The sequence below is a fragment of the Phascolarctos cinereus genome, unplaced genomic scaffold (assembly GCF_003287225.1).
Source record: "Phascolarctos cinereus isolate Bilbo 61053 unplaced genomic scaffold, phaCin_HiC Scaffold_4;HRSCAF=312, whole genome shotgun sequence".
In the NCBI taxonomy this organism is placed as follows: domain Eukaryota; kingdom Metazoa; phylum Chordata; class Mammalia; order Diprotodontia; family Phascolarctidae; genus Phascolarctos; species Phascolarctos cinereus.
Genome location: NW_027555847.1, coordinates 724,768,160 through 724,783,415, shown reverse-complemented (window position 1 = coordinate 724,783,415; position 15,256 = coordinate 724,768,160). Strand labels below are relative to the sequence as shown.

The 15,256-nt window shown below is 52.5% G+C and overlaps 1 protein-coding gene and 1 long non-coding RNA gene across 2 annotated transcripts in view; one reads left to right on the top strand and one right to left on the bottom strand.

Annotated features, from left to right (window-relative positions):
- The window catches only part of PRODH (proline dehydrogenase 1), a 34,686-nt gene extending 24,375 nt beyond the window's left edge, over window positions 1-10,311 (bottom strand). Inside the window, exons 1-2 of the mRNA XM_020996546.1 lie at window positions 9,966-10,311; window positions 1,367-1,575 (exon numbers count right to left, since the gene is read on the bottom strand). Coding sequence (XP_020852205.1) covers window positions 1,367-1,575; window positions 9,966-10,268 — 512 coding nt within the window. The 5' untranslated portion in view covers window positions 10,269-10,311. The remainder of the gene's footprint in view (window positions 1-1,366; window positions 1,576-9,965) is intronic.
- LOC110215233 (uncharacterized) lies at window positions 9,965-11,942 on the top strand. Its single transcript, XR_002326458.1, has 2 exons — window positions 9,965-10,052; window positions 11,218-11,942. It is a non-coding gene; the product is annotated as an uncharacterized LOC110215233 (long non-coding RNA).
- Window positions 11,943-15,256: the final 3,314 nt, after the last annotated feature.

The window sequence follows — 15,256 nt, the reverse complement described above, 5'->3', positions numbered from 1 at the left end:
GGAAGAGGGGGAAGGGGATGGGGAAGGGAGGAAGAGGGGAGAAGGGAAGAGGAGGAGGAGGAGGAGGGGGAGGGGGAAGGGAAGGGAGGAGAGGCCACCCAGGCCAGTTGTGGATCAGGGTCAGGCTGAGGCTCCTGCTCCAGTAGGGCGGGGGGACCCAGGCTTTTCCTCAAAGTCCCTGATATTTCACCATCTGATGGACAACTGTGGGGTCACAGAAGCAGGAGGTGGGGCTCCACGTGAACAGAAAGAGGAGGAAAGTGGAGGCGGGCAGGCTCTATCGAGGGCTCAGATGCCAGGGGCACCCAGGGCCTCAGCCCCACCTCCAGCCCTACAAACATCTACCTCCATTTCCTGAGTGTGTTGAGGCTCACAAAGACCTGAGGCCACAATGACCAAGTTCATCCTTATCTTTACAAAGGGCAGAGGGCAGAGCTGGAGCCAGAAGCCAGGCTGGCAGCTTCTTGGGCTACCTCAGGTCCCTCCCCCAGGGCCCATTTCCCAGATGACCCCTTCTCCACCCTACCCCATGCTCATTCACTTCTCCCCAGGCTCCTGCCTGACCACCCCTATGGTGTCTGCTGTGTCCAGGCAATCGGCCTGAGCAGACCCACACCTCCCCTCCCTTTCCAAGCCTGGCCCTAGGGCCAGGTGAGGGTTGGAGGTCCTGGTTGGAATCCTGGCTCTGCTCAGGGCACCTACCAGACCTGGCACAAGCAAATCTCTTCCTCCGTCTGCGCCTCAGTTTCCTGCTCTGTAAAATGGGCAAATGACCCCGGGGGAATCACTTGTCTATGTCCTCACTAGCACCTCTCTTCCCTCCTTCTCCCAGGGTGGTTGTACGAGAAGGAAACCCTGGAAAACCTTAAAATGTGGTACAAAGGTGACTATTAACTTAGTTATTATCCAGTGACTGAAGCCTCAGTTTTCCGATCTGCATGATGGGGGTAACCCAATGGGGGCCCACCTCATGGGGTTGTTAGCCCTGGCAGGGTCCCCAGTGGTCACGTGGGCCAGTCCTCATTACTGTCCAGCCTCTGCTCAGAGCCCGCTCAGGAGGGAGAGGCAGCTCTCAGGGACGGCTTGTGAGTGGCAGAGTGGGCTCTGCACCTGGGTCTCCCTAAATGCTGCCCCAAGTGAGTCTGAGTGTCTGACTAAGGAAGGCTAAGGAAGGCACTGCACCTGCTAGGCCTCAGTTTCCCATTCTGTCAAACAAAAGAGCTGGACAGGACAGCCCACGAGATCCCTTCCAGCTCTGAATCTACAGCTCGATGGTAGGGTAAACTACCATGAGTGGGCCTCTGGAGGATAAGGGGCTGGGCAGGAAGAGAGGGGGCTGGGGGGGGTGGCCAGCCCCAGATCTTACTCCATCTCCTTCTCCTCGGCCTCCTCGTGGCTGATATCCTCCTCCACACTATAATCCAGGATAGAGCCGACCCCAAAGGCCTTGTTGTGATGGATCAGAGGCTTGATGGCCTCCTGGTCCTCGCCGGCCACAAACTGCCCATAGAAAGTCATCTTCATCAGTCGGTCAAACAGGTGCCGGCCCAGCAGCTTCTGGGACACTTGGAGCAGCTGAGGACACAAACAAAACGCCTTCAGGCCACGGGCTCACCGAGGCCTGCTGGGGGGTCGCCAGCTTGCCACCTCTACTCCATGTCACTGCTCAGGGGGCAGAAGGGTCACCCAGACCCAACCAGGGGCAACGTGGGGGGATGACTGATGGGGCTGAGGGCACAGAGGGCCGTGACCACGTGGCTCTAGCCCCTGCTTCGCCTCCAGCCCCACTCCCTCACACCCTCCTCCATCCCCAAAGGGCTGTGCTGATTACTCCTTATCTGTGTATACAGGTTGCTGCCTCTGCCCCAGTCACCACGAGCGCCCTGAGGCAGGGACACTTTGGGGTTTCTCTTTGCAGCCCCAGCACTGAGCATGGAATGTAGACCCTGCATGTAGCAGAGGCTGCATCTGTGATGCAGGGATAACAGCAGCATCTACCTCCCGGGGGGGTCGTGAGGCTCCCGTGTGGAGTGCCTGGATCCTCATGAGTGGGGTCACAGATGAAGAGCTGGAAGGGGCCCAAGATCACTGAGACTGGCCTCGATTTCACAAATGGGTGGAAGTGACCAGCCCAGGGTCACCCAGCTCATCAGGGTGCTAGGGCACACTCGGACCCCTTGACCATACTCAGTGCCTCTGTCCCTGGCCCTCCCTTGGAGCCTCCCTCGAGGTTACCTCACATTACCCAATTTTCGGCAACAGAGTTTAGGAAAAGGTCATGTGGCCCCTTCCCTCCTCCCACTTCCCAAGCACCTAGGGCAGCAGGAGGGCAGGAGTCCTGGCTGGGCCTGTCCTCTGGGAGGCTGCACCCAAGAAAAGGCCCGGCCTTGGGGCAATCAGGGCATGAACACAGGAAGCCCTGTGGATGAGCCAACTGGGCTGTCAAGGGGCAGAAGCAGCTGCAAAGCCCAGCCCTCAGCCCGGGCTTTGCCCTTCTCTGAAAAAGCCAGGCATTCCCACTCTCTGGCCACGTCCTTCTCCCCATATAACACTGCCATTGTTCCTGGGTGGGCTCCATCAATCTACTCCGATGGCCCCTCATCCTCCGGATCTCCTTTAGAATGGGTGAGAAGGCATTCCTCAGAACTTACAAGGTATCAAGCCCTAACGCAAAAGCCAAGACAAAGCCTCATGGAGCTGACACTCTAGTGGGTGGTGGGAACAGCCCTAAAAGGGGAGGAGCAGCCAGTGAGGGACATGTTAGTCACATGGATGGTGAGGGGGGTCGCAGGGGAGGAGACTGACCCACCGTGCCCTGATGGTGGATCAAGATTCCAGACCTGCGGGAGCCAAGGTGGTGGAGTAAAAAGGTAGTCACTCTCACTCTCCCCTAATCAACCTCTGAAAACCCAGAAAATATCACCCCAGAAGAAAACCCTGGAACAGCTGAACTAGAGGAAAGACAGGGAACAGTAGTGCAGCGGCCCAGCAAATGGGTCTCCCAGTGCCTCAGCAAAACTAGGGGAAGCAGCACTGCAAAGGACCCCAGGCGGATAAGCACCCTGCAGCATTCATCTGAAAGGAGCTGAAGAAAGCAACCGAGAGTCTTCCTAAAGTCCCAGCCTTGCTGACTCCAACCCAACACCAGGTAAGCTGTCAGAACCCTACAGCCTCCAACTGTCAACCAGGAGGAGATCCTGAAGCCCAGGTGGTAGAACAGGCAAACACCAATACCTGGACCTCTGAGTGCCTCAGTGAGGGCGGGAGGAACAGGTGGAAACCAGCTCAGAAAACCACCAGGTGCCTCAGCACTCTACCACAAAGGAATCTCCCAGTGCATTAGCAGAAACAAGGGAGGCAGCATTGCAAGGGGCCCCAGGCAGATAAACACCCTGCAGCACCCATCTAAAAGGAGCTGAAGAAAGCTAAAGGAAAGGAAAAGCAGGCAACCTAGAATTGCCTGAAAGTTCCAGCCTTGCTGATTCCAGCCCAACACGAGGTAAGCTGCCAGAAACCTACAGCCTCCAATTGCCAACATAAGAGGCCCCAGCACACAAAGCCAGTGACCAAGACCTAGGCTCCCAACACAAGAAGCTTGGGTCAGTGCCCTCTGTTCCTCAGCGGGAGAGCTCAATCTCTTTAAAGGCCAGGGAATAAAGAAACACCATGAGTAAAAAGAAATGTACCATAGATTCATATTATGAGAAGAGTGAAGATCAAGACAGAAATTCTGAAGAGGACAACATTGTCAACAAACCCACATCTGCAACATCAAAAGGGAATATGAACTGGTCTGAAGCCCAAAAAGCCTTCTTAGAAGAGCTCAAGAAGGATTTTAAAAGTCTAATGAGAGAGGTAGAAGAGTCCTTAAAAAATACAATTGGCCAATTGGAAAAAAAGTACACTGAAGAAAACAATCCCTTAAAAAACAATTGGCCAATTGAAGAAGGAAGTACAAAAACTAACAGAAGAAAACAATCTGTTAAAAACTAGAATTGGACAAATGGAAACTAATGACTCTATGAGAGAGCAAGAATCAGTCAAACAGAAACAAAAAAATGAAAAAATGGATGAAAACATAAAATACCTCATGGTAAAAACCCGACCTGGAAAATCGATCCAGGAGAGACAATTTAAAAATCATTGGATTATCTGAAAATCATGATGAAAAAAAGAGCCTGGACAGTATCTTTCAGGAAATCATAAAGGAAAACTGCCCAGAAGTCCTAGAACCAGAAGGGAAAATAACCATAGAAATATACCACTCACCACCTGAAAGAGATCCGAAATTGAAAATGCCAAGGAATGTAATAGCAAAACTTCAAAATTACCAGATGAAAGAGAAGGTGCTGCAAGCAGCCAGAAAGAAACAATTTAAATATCATGGAATCACAGTCAGGATTACACAGGACCTTGCAGCTTCTACATTAAAAGACCTCAGGGCATGGAACATGATATTCCTAAGGCAAAGGAGCTTGGATTGCAGCCAAGGATCAACTACCCTGCAAAAATGAGCATGATTCTTCAAGGGAGGAGATGCATAGTCAACGAAAATAGGGGACTTCCAAACCTTCCTCATAAAAAGACCAGAGCTCAACAAAAAAACTGATCTTCAAGTACAAGATTCAAGAAAGATACAAAAAGATAAATGGGACAGAAAGATACAAATTGTTGTTAATAAGGGCGGGACTGTTTACATCCCTACAAGGGAAGATGACACTTGCAACTCTTGAGAACTGTATTGTTATTACACCATGTTAAAGGAGTATACATAAAGGGGGTGGATATTAGTTGACTTTGATGTAATGATAAAAAAAATCTAATCAAGTGGGTTAAATGGATCCAAGTAAGTGGATTAGTCTGATCTTAGAAAATGTACTGAGAAAGGAGGAGGCAGTAAATTACATTACAGGAAAAGACAGAAAATCCTGTTACAGCAGAGGGAGAAAAGGGAGGGGGGTGAGCATTGTTTGAACCTTGCTCTCATCAGATTTGGAATAACATAATCAGTTAGGTATGGAAATCTAAGTTGCCCTATGGGCAGTAGGAGGGAAAAGGGGAAAGAAAAGGGAGGGGGATGGAAGGGAGGGAAGAAGCAGTGGGGGGAAGGGAAGAGGGGAAGGGGATAATAGAAGGGAGGAGAGACTGAAGGAGGCAGTGGTCAAAAGCAAAGTACTGGTGAGGGGGGAAGGGAGAAAGGAGAAAGAAAAGCATAAACAGGGAGAAAAAAGGATGGAGAAAAAGACAGTAATCATAACTGTGAAAGTTGAATTGCTATCTTTTTTTTTCTCTCTTCTGTTGAGTTTTGCTTCCTCTTTCTGATGGTTCCTCCTATTGGTTTTAATTTTTACTTACAACTTCACTAATGTGAAAATATGTTTAATAGGAATGTAAATGTATAGCCTATATCAGATTGTGCACTGTCTTGGGGAGGGTGGTGGGGAGGAAGGGGGAGAAAAATTTTCAACTCAAAAGCATATGGAAGTGATTGTTGATAAATCAAAATAAATTAATAAAAATTTTTTAAAAATAAAAGAAACACAGAATTTCCAGACGGGAAAAAAAGGAAAGAATCTGGTGAAAACAGCATGCTGATGACTCTGGGGAGCCCCTGCCAAGTTCCCAGCAGAGAACTGATCCCCTCGGTCAGCAGGCTCCAACCTAGGCCAGAGAGGACCATCCCCCTGACACTCACTATTTGTAAGCCTCATTATAGTGACTCTGGCCTGGCACAAGAATGCCCCTACTTTAAACAGGGCTTCCAAAGCCTTCTAAGCTGGGCCCGGAGCATGGAGAGAGCACGTGATTAAGGTTGTCTTGGCCAGAATCACTGGTCAGTCTACAGGATCTTGTCGGCAGACGTCTGGAAGGCTGTGCCCACCAACAGATGAGCTTGAGTTAGTTCAGAGAAACCTTGGCCCGTCCTCATTACGTGGCTGGAAACCAGGCTTTTTAGGGCCAAATTCTGCCATGAATTCACCCTCTCTCAGGGCTGGGGAAGAGGCCTCAGAGGCTTCTTGTCCAGAAACAGGACCCTCTTCTGCCCAAAGTCCTTCAGGGAGGTGAAACCCATCACCTCAGGAGGAAACCCATTCCACTTGGGGACACTCCAGAAGCTGTACTAACAATGCTATGCACCAGAAAGCACCAGGGAGTGGGACCCACAAAAGCGAAAGCCATTCTCTGCCCTCAACGCTTACAGTACCTGTGGCCTGAGGGCTTGGAGGAAGGAAGGCCACTGTACTGCGTTCAGGGTATAATACGGTTTCTAACCTGAATTCTCATTTCCCTCTGTAAACAAGGCGTGTGTGTGTGTGTGTGTGTGTGTATGTGTGTGTGTGTGTGTGTGTGTGTGTGTGTGTGTGTGTGTGTGTGTGTGTGTAGGGGTCCCCCAAAAAGTTCCTTGCTCTTCTCAACCCCCAAGGGCTGGACAACCTTTCCCACTGTGATCCCAAAGAGGAATGAGCACAGGGGTCAGTGGGGCCTTTGCCAACTGGATCTCGTCTGGCTTCAGCAGGACAGCCATGAACACCAAGGAGCTGGACTGTTTTTTGAGGAGGGTGACCAGGCTGGTCACTCCAATGGGTACAGGTGAAAGGCAGGAGGGATGCCCCTCCCTGAGGAGAGTACGCTGAGGAAACACGTGTGATTGATCACCGTCTTCTGCTGCCATGGAGGAAGGACTAGGTCTGCTCGTTTGCAGCCATGAGTCTCACTTCACTCCACACAGGAGAAAATTTATTCTGGCGAGCAAACCCTTTGGATGTAATGAATGTGGGAAATACTTTAGCTGGAACGAAATCCTTCTCAAACACAAGAGGATTCATGGTGGAGAGAAGCCCTCTGAACGTAATGAAGGTGGGAAATTCTTTCAGTGGATACAGGATGCAGCTTCCCGTATCCGAACAGGATTCGGAGAGATCTGAGGCTTGCCTTTTGGACGTGAGACGTCTTCGGAGGCTGCAGAAATAAGAATTTCTGCCCTTTGAGGGAACTTGGGGGACCAGTAATCTCTTTTCCAGCCTGACGCACAAATAGGTGGTCACTTGGACTCCGTGTAAAGGTGCTGGAGGTGAGGTGGTGGTGGTGGGGCTGCCCACTGGACTCTGGGACAGCGCTCATTGCATTGAAACGTCTCCTGACACGAGCCTGAGGCTGCCGACATTTTGCGAACACCACCACCCACCTCTGCCAAACTGACTGCTCTGACCTGTTTCCCCATTAAAGAAAACCTCCCAGGTGTGACTGACATGTAGGTGTCTACCTCTTCTGGACTCCTCCAGGCTAAAGGTCCCTGGTCCTTCCACTAATTCTTGCTGTAGGGACCTGGGGGAATCAGAGGATCCCGGCCCCAGAGGGGGAAGGGCTAAAGCAGCAGAGGTCATGGAGTCCAAACACTGCCCTCCCCCCATTGTACAGAAGAGGAAACTGAGGCGCAGGGTCACATACGGAGTGGAGTGTCTGCCCAAGGGCCCCTGGGCCTCACCATTGTGTCCTGAAGATGAAGTGTCTCTCCCCCTTGAGGCTAAGGACTGTCCTGTCTCCCCTTCTTTCCATCCCCGGCAGGGGGCGTAATGCTTGACACCAAATACTTTAGAGTTTGAACCTAGGTCCTCTGACTGCAGCTCTCTCCAGTGGTCTGTGACAGACAGAGGCACGAAGAGGATTGGAAAGGGGAGGGACTAAGCATTTATTAGGCACCTACTGTGTTCCGGGGCGTTGTGCGGAGCTCCTTACAAATATTATCTCATTTAATCTTAGGTGCCATTATCATCCCCCTTTTACAGATGACAAACTTGACGCAGACAGAGGGGAAGACATTTGTCTAGCCACTGCTCCTAAGGCCCAGGACAAATCTGACTCCGAGCTCAGCTGCCTCTGGGGAGGGGAGGTGGTCCCTCTGCAGACCAGAGCTCAGACACACCTTCCCAGGATGGCCCTCCCTTCTGCCCCTGGCAGCCCCTCTTCCCTAGACTGTCCTTCATCCCCAGGGAGGCTGCGAGAGAGCCATCGTTCAGAACAAACACATCTCTTTTCTCCCCTGGGTTCATCTGCCTTCTAGAGGCTGATCTGGAGTGGGGCTGGTCTCTCTGCCTCAGCTGCCTCATCTGTAGAGCCAGGAGACCAATCTCACAGGTGGGAAGGGGCTCGAGTCCCTGGCTCCTCCTGCCTCCATACATGGCTCCTGGCTTTCTGTTGCTGTGGCAGCCCCTGCCTCCTGGTCCCTGGGTAGTAAGAATGCTCTCTCCTCCCCCATCTCTCCTAGCCTGTGGAAAAATCTCTCTTCTCCCTTAGACCTGTGGAGGCTTCAAGGTTTTTTTCTCTAGGCAACACAGAAAACAGGGCGACATGCAATATACCAAAGAAAAAAACAGAGTTATGGCCACACCCCCCATCAGCCCCCTCAGGGAGATGAACCTTCCCTGGAGGGCAGGTGGGAGCCTAGGACCCACCCCCTGTCCTGGGAAGATCTGATTCAGTGACTCCTGGGGAGTCTGCCCATGGAAGGGGCTGGCTACCTATTTGAATATTAACATAGAAAACAAGTTCTCCTGGAGCACAGGGAGGCAACCTCTTAGGCCCCGTGTCCTCCACATTTGTTTGCCCTCCACCCAGCCTTTGACACCAGCTGTGCCCATTCAGATCTCCTCCTCCCCTCCCCCTCACTTCTACATGGATGGACACCCACAGCTTTGAGCATCTTTACCCTGACTGAATTCAGGTGACCCCCACGAGTCTCTTCCCTTCTATGACAAGAGGAGGTGCCCCCGCCCAGGTCTAAGCCTTTTCCCCTGGCCTAGTGTGGCATCAGGAGGTCACAGGGTCAAGACAACCACACATCCAGAACTGGATTAAACTTTAAGGGTTCTCTAGTCCAAATCTCCATTTTACAGAGGGGGAAACTGAGGCACAGAGAGATTACACAACTGGCCAAAGTCACAGAAAGTGGCCGAGACAGGATTCGAACCCAGGTCCTGTGACTCCAAACTCAGCCCATTTCCCACTGTAGCACAGGTGTGCTGCACTCGGGCACACAGGGCAGCTGCCTCCTCTCTCCATGGGCCAGGCTCCCAGAAGAGGGGAAGAGGTGGAGGGAGCCCAACCACCCTGTCAGTCTACACGCATCTCCATCTGACTGCCCACAAGTGCCTGGAGGCACAAGGGTGGGTACTCAGGACCTGCCCTCGAGCAGCTTCTTCTCTGGCCATGCCACCAAAGGACGCCCCAAGCCCCTCTTCTGATCTGCCAGTGAAAGGTAAAGTCTAGGGATCATCTCTCTGCCTGCCTTCCTGGCCATCACCAGGCCTCCCCCTTCTCCTGGGTGAGCTCTCTCCATCTCAGTCCAAAGCACTTAGCAAGCACTTACTATGTGCGCCCCGCCATGTATTAAGCCCCCTATCCTTCACCCCAAGTGAGACCATTCCCCAAGGGCTCCCCCTCCTCCTCCATCCCTCCGACACCTCCCCCCACCCCACCTTCTCCTGGGTGCCCCTCGGAGGTGTCTCCCTCCCTGGTCACCTCGCTCCTGAGCTGTCCACCCCAGCACCACCACTTCCTGTCCCTGGACACGTCCGGCACTCCCCACAGCTCACACTCACCGTGGCCAAAGCTGACCCTCTTGTCTTCCACCTGACCCCCCTCAATCTCAGTACCTGCACCCCCCAATCTCTCCTGTCTCCACCTCATCCACACGCACATGCATCCACGGTGCTTTGCATGCTTATCTCCCACACTAGACTGTAAGCTCCTTCAGGGCAGGGATTTTGGGGGGGTGGGGTTCCTTCTATTCCGAGAGCTCAGCCCAGACCCTGGCACCCAGCAGCTACTTTCTAGAAGCTGGCCCCCTCCTTTGGCGGCCCGGGGCCCCGCCCACCACGACGTCACGCAGAGGCCCCGCCCCCACGGCGCGCCCCTCCTCCCGCCCCTGCGCGCAGGCGCACTGGCCCGCCGGCGACCGCACGCACCTGTTGGTGTCTCTGCAGCAGCGGCTCCAAGGCGCACACGCGGAGCACCAGCAAGTTGCGGAGCAGCTCCCAGCTGGTGCGGCTCTGGTACGCCGTCGCTGTGTTGCTGAAATCCACTGGGGGCGCGGGTGAGGGTGAGGGTGCGGGCCGGGGCGGCCCGGATCCGGGCTGGGGGTCGGGGCCCGTAGGAGGCTCGGGGGGCCGCTCGCGGGGTGCCGCGGCCGCCACCGAGGAGAACGGGGCCGGGCCGCGCCGAGGGGCGGTCGCACGCAGTAGCGCGGGCACGAGGGATCTCAAGGCCATAGCGCTGCGCCGGGAGTAGCTGGGTCACCGGCCTGGCGGCCGCCCTTTATGTGGCCACTGGCCCCGCCCCTGGGGACGAGGCCCCACCCCCCGGCGGAGACCAGCCAGTGAGCCAAGCGGGATAGGGTGAGGCCCTGCCCCCATACCGGATGAGCCTGTGAGCCATGCTGGGAGAGAGAAAGCCCCGCCCATCTCCAGACTGAGGCCCCGCCCCCGGCTGCACCGGGTGGGGAACAAGGCTCGACTTCCGGTTGTCTGAGGCCCCTTACCCGCCCGCACCACTGCTCCGGCCTCAGCCGTCTCAGGCTTTCGGCTCACATCGGCCACTGACCCCAGGTCCAGCCCTGTCTCCTGCTCCCCTTCTCTGGGGCTTCGCAAGGGGGAAGTGGAAACCCCCACGCCTTTCCTGCAGGCCACGCCCCATGCCGGTGGGCGGGACGTACGGCCACGTGTGGTTGTTTATCTAGGCCGGGAATTGGCTCTGGGGCTGTGGGTGAGAATGGGAGGGAAGGAACCTTGGGGGTAAACACTTCCTATTACGGGGTGGGGGGAAAGTCTCCCAGATGTCTCCCTGGTTTTAGATCTGGGGATCTCGGCATGGGGTCCGTCCCTGCGCTCACTCCATCCAAGCATACACTCGTGAATTCCACTGTTCCTGTAAAATGCATTCAATATGTGCATGCGGAGGTCCACTTGATGAGGCTTCGCTCCCCGCCCCGGGTTTTCCCTTGACCACTCTCTCTGAGGGGCTCCCCCAGATTGCCTCTCCTCCTTCGCTCCTGTCTCTGATGAAAATATATCTCAGCCTTTCTCCTCTGGGATCATTCCCTCCCTTTCTCAGCTTCAATTTCTCCTTCCCCAAGCTCTATAAACATGCCTAGCTCCCTGAATCCTGGCTTCCCCTCAAACTGTCTTCTGTCTTTCCTCTCTCTCTCCTTGCCACCTCCAGAGAGAATCATCTACCTTGCGCTGTCTTCCGTTTCCTCACCCCTCACTTCTCCACCCCTGGTGATCTGGCTTCGGATCTCATCCCTCCGCTGGAACGACTCTCTCCAAGGACACAATCTCCTCATTTCTACATCTGATGGCCTCTTCTCAGATCCCAGCATCCTTCCCTTTGGGCAGTATTTGACTTTGTGGACTACCCTCCACCGCGGGGGGGCAAACTGGGCCCTTTGAAAACAAACTCACTTCTGTTTTCGCCACACCGCGGAGTCCTGGACTGGAAGTCTTACTCTAGTATCTGTTAGTCTTCAGACTGTGGGCAAGTCACTTCTCTAATCTGGGCCACAGTTTCCTTTTCAGTAAAGTGGGCATAATCAGTCACCCATTTATTGCAAGCACTTACGGAGCACAGTACTTGTGCCAGGTTCTGCTATCCGAAAACGGGTTCCATAGACGGTCCCTGCCCTCAGGGAGCTTATAGTCTATCCCGCAGGGGTGGGCTGCCACCCGGTTATACTCATTGCACACCCTCCCATTGATTGCACTTTGGCTCAGTGGAACTGCGACATTAACAAAAAGCAATACTGAAAATATTATGAAAAATGTTTCCTCTAAAGCCCTTTCTAGACTCTTGGAAAGTCCCTTGGAAAGGCAGTTGATATAAGTCAGGGCCAAGGGAAAAAAAGCTCTTCATTAGGGGAATGTATTAAAGGTGATGACCAAATTCAACACTTGTCTTCCTCACATCATTATCTCCCCACTGGTTTGCAGTAATGTGCTAGGACCCACCCTTCCCAGATGAAAAAGGATGAAGATACCAATGGAAACCATATTAGAGGGCCAGTTTGGGTCTTCCTTCCCTCCCCTTCTCTCTCTCTCTCTCTCTTCTCTCTCTCTCTCTCTCTCTCTCTCTCTCTCTCTCTCCTCTCCCTCCTGAAAGCTAGAAATAGCTCAGATATAGATTAAAGATGAATTAAATTGTTTCTGGCAGTCTTGAACATAAATCACAGGGTACAGTATTGGTATGAATATTTTTTCTTCAGCAGTGGCACATAAAGACAACATCAAAAATACATAAAATAGGGAAAATGGTGAACTGTGTATTGAGAATGTGAGCTAATGGGTGGCCAGCACAAGTGCTCAATGGGTGTCTTAGAAAGAGGAGACTGCCCAGTGTAGCTGATCCTCTTCAGGGCTCAGAGTTAGGGAGCTGTTTAATCCTGTCTGACTCTCCATGACCCCATTTGGGGTTTTCTTGGCAAAGATCCTAGGGTGGTTTGCCATTTCCTTGTCCAGCTCATTTTACAGATGAGGAAACTGAGGCAAGCAGGGTTAAGTGACTTGCCTAGGGTCATACAGTTAGGAAGTATCTGAGGCCAGATTTGAACTCAGGTCTTCCTGATTCAGCCCTGGTGCTCTATCCGCTGCACCACCAGGCCTCCCTGGAGTCAGAGAGAATGCCTTCACATCCCAGCTCTGATGTTAACTAGCCCTGTGGCTGTGGGCAAGTCATTTTGCTTTTCAGGCTTAGTTTCCTCAACTGTAAAATGAGGGTAATAATAGTATTTTCTTCCCATGGTGGTTGTGCCTTGCAATCCTTCAGGTGCTCTCTGAAGGCTAGGTAATTATTATTTTGGGTGGTCTCTCCCTTGCATAGTTGTTGTGGAGGATCCAATGAGGTAAAGCATGGAAAATCCCATGTAACTGGTGGCTCTCTTCTCCTTGAACTGCCTCCCTCCAAAGGCGCTGTCTAAACGCTCGAAGCACCAGAAAAATCAGAGAGGAGACAAGGATTATGCTTATGACTACCATCTTTGCTATTCTTGTTCTTCTCCTCTTGCATTCATGGGATTCAGATAGAAACAGGCAAGAGACAAGTCTTCTCCTACTCTTGGACTGTTTCACCATGGAGCCAATGACTGCCCTTCGTAATTGAAGGAAGGGATTGGGGTGTAAGCTTATCCTCGGTGGGCTCACCAAGAGCATCTCTGAGGGCACACCGGATGATGGGGATGGCTTGAAGCTCTGCTTCTCCCCATCCTCTTCTGTAACTTTCTGTTCCACACTGTAGGCAATGGAAGAGTAGTTGGTACAGAGATAGCTGATAAAAATGTTATTCTGAAATGTTTAGGGTCAACATTATGTATCCAGGTAATGGGAAGCAATGATTTTGCCTGTTGTGATGCTCCATTTTGTTGGTTGAATTACTAAGGCTGTTCGGGAGCCTGTGCTGGGAACGCAGGGATTTGTCATCGGTTAAATGTTTGTGAAGGATGACAAGCTTCTGGCTGCCTGAGTGTGCCTTATATTCAGCAGGTCCTAAATTGTTGCACCCTGTGGTGCTGTTACGCCACTCCTAAGGTTTCCTTGAAAAGTTGGCATCCGTCCCCAAGTTCAGGCTTCTGAAGTATTGCTGAGATTTCTGGCTGCAATGATCCGGTCTTGTATTTGCTGTCAAAGACCCATTAGTTTCCACAAACAAACTTGCATGACTCAGCCATCTGTTCCATGATTTTTCCTTGGCATGTTGTTGATTGTGTTATTATTATTCTTAGCAGTGCTTCCCTGGGCAAGCTTTTGGGCCCGGTGCCGGGCAACTGCACGAGGGGCCTGGAGTATGCTGAGAACACAGGGGACCGTCAGGGGAGGGAGAGGGAAATGTTGGTCTGTAGTGCTTTTTTTAAAAATAAAATTTTATCAAAATCCTTTGCTTTTACATAACCTACATTTCCTAATATATCCCTCCTGGAGAGCCATATCACATAACAAAGAAGGAAAAAAAGGGGCAAAAAGTCCAATAAAGCTAGACTATTGAAAAAGCCTGGCATTATATGCAGTGTTCCATAGCCATAGCCCCCACCTTTGCACAAGGATCAGCTGAGGTGCTTTCTTCTGTTGGGGGGGGTGGTGGGAGGAGTGTCCGCCCCAAGAGCAATGGCTAGATCGCTTTGCACCCGTGCCTTAGCTCATTTGATCCTCGTAAGACCCCAGAGAGCTGGGAACTATGGATTATCTCTATCTGAGAAAGGAGAAGTGACCTGCCTGGGGCTAACACACCTCTACAAACAAATCATGTTTACTTCTGAGCCAGCTTTCAGGTCAGAGTCAGAGAGTCCTGGAATTTTAGACTTGGGAGGAATCACAGGGCTGGCCTAGGATGGGAATAATCCCGGGGACTGGTGACTGAATGACGGCAGGGGCAAGGGCAGGGGTAGGGTTAAGGGTAGGGGAAGGACAGACTCCTAGAATTTGCCATTCTGACTTAACGGAGGCTGAGGGATTGTCTAGTCTAACCCCGCCCCCCCCCCCAACTTGCTCGTTTTACAGAGGAGGAAACCAAAGCCCAGAGGGAGGGGAAGGGACTTCCTTGCCTGATGTGCCACTGGGAGTGGCCACCCAGACACTGGAACCCATGTCCTCTGCAGCCTCACTCTTCCAGATGCGAGTCAAAGATGACTCTTAGGCTCAGGTGGCCAGGAAGATGGTGGTGCCATTGACCAAAGGAAGCAAGGCAGGAGGAGGACTGGGTTTGGGGGATGATGTCATCATGGGTCCTGGGGGGCAAAGGACCGAGCACTGGGTTTGGAAACTGGCGCTCCACTTGTACCCCATTTCCAGCCCCTTCTAGGCCTCATCCATGAGGCTCTGCTTCTCGTCTTTGCATTCTGGAGCACGCTCCGTCCTCACCTCTGATTCTTCAAATCCTGGCTTCTTAGCTCAGATGCTAGATCAGGTGGGGTTCATCAGTATCATCAGAAGGGCCAAGAAGCCGGGCCCTGGATGACAGCAGAGAGGATGTGGTGATGGGGCAGCTCCAGAGAAGAGACCAGGCACTAACATCTGGGAGGCCAGCAGAGAGCCTTTGGTTTAAGAGGCAGGAAAGGAAGCTCAGACAGAGAAGTCAGGAATCACAGGTCCTGTTGCAGGACAGGGCGGGGAAGGAAACGGATGTGGAGGGCACCGGTGTCAGAAGTAGTGAGAACCTCCAGCTTCCTCCTGCAGCTGAGGCCTTTTCATGAATGGGATGGGCTGCTGACATTCTT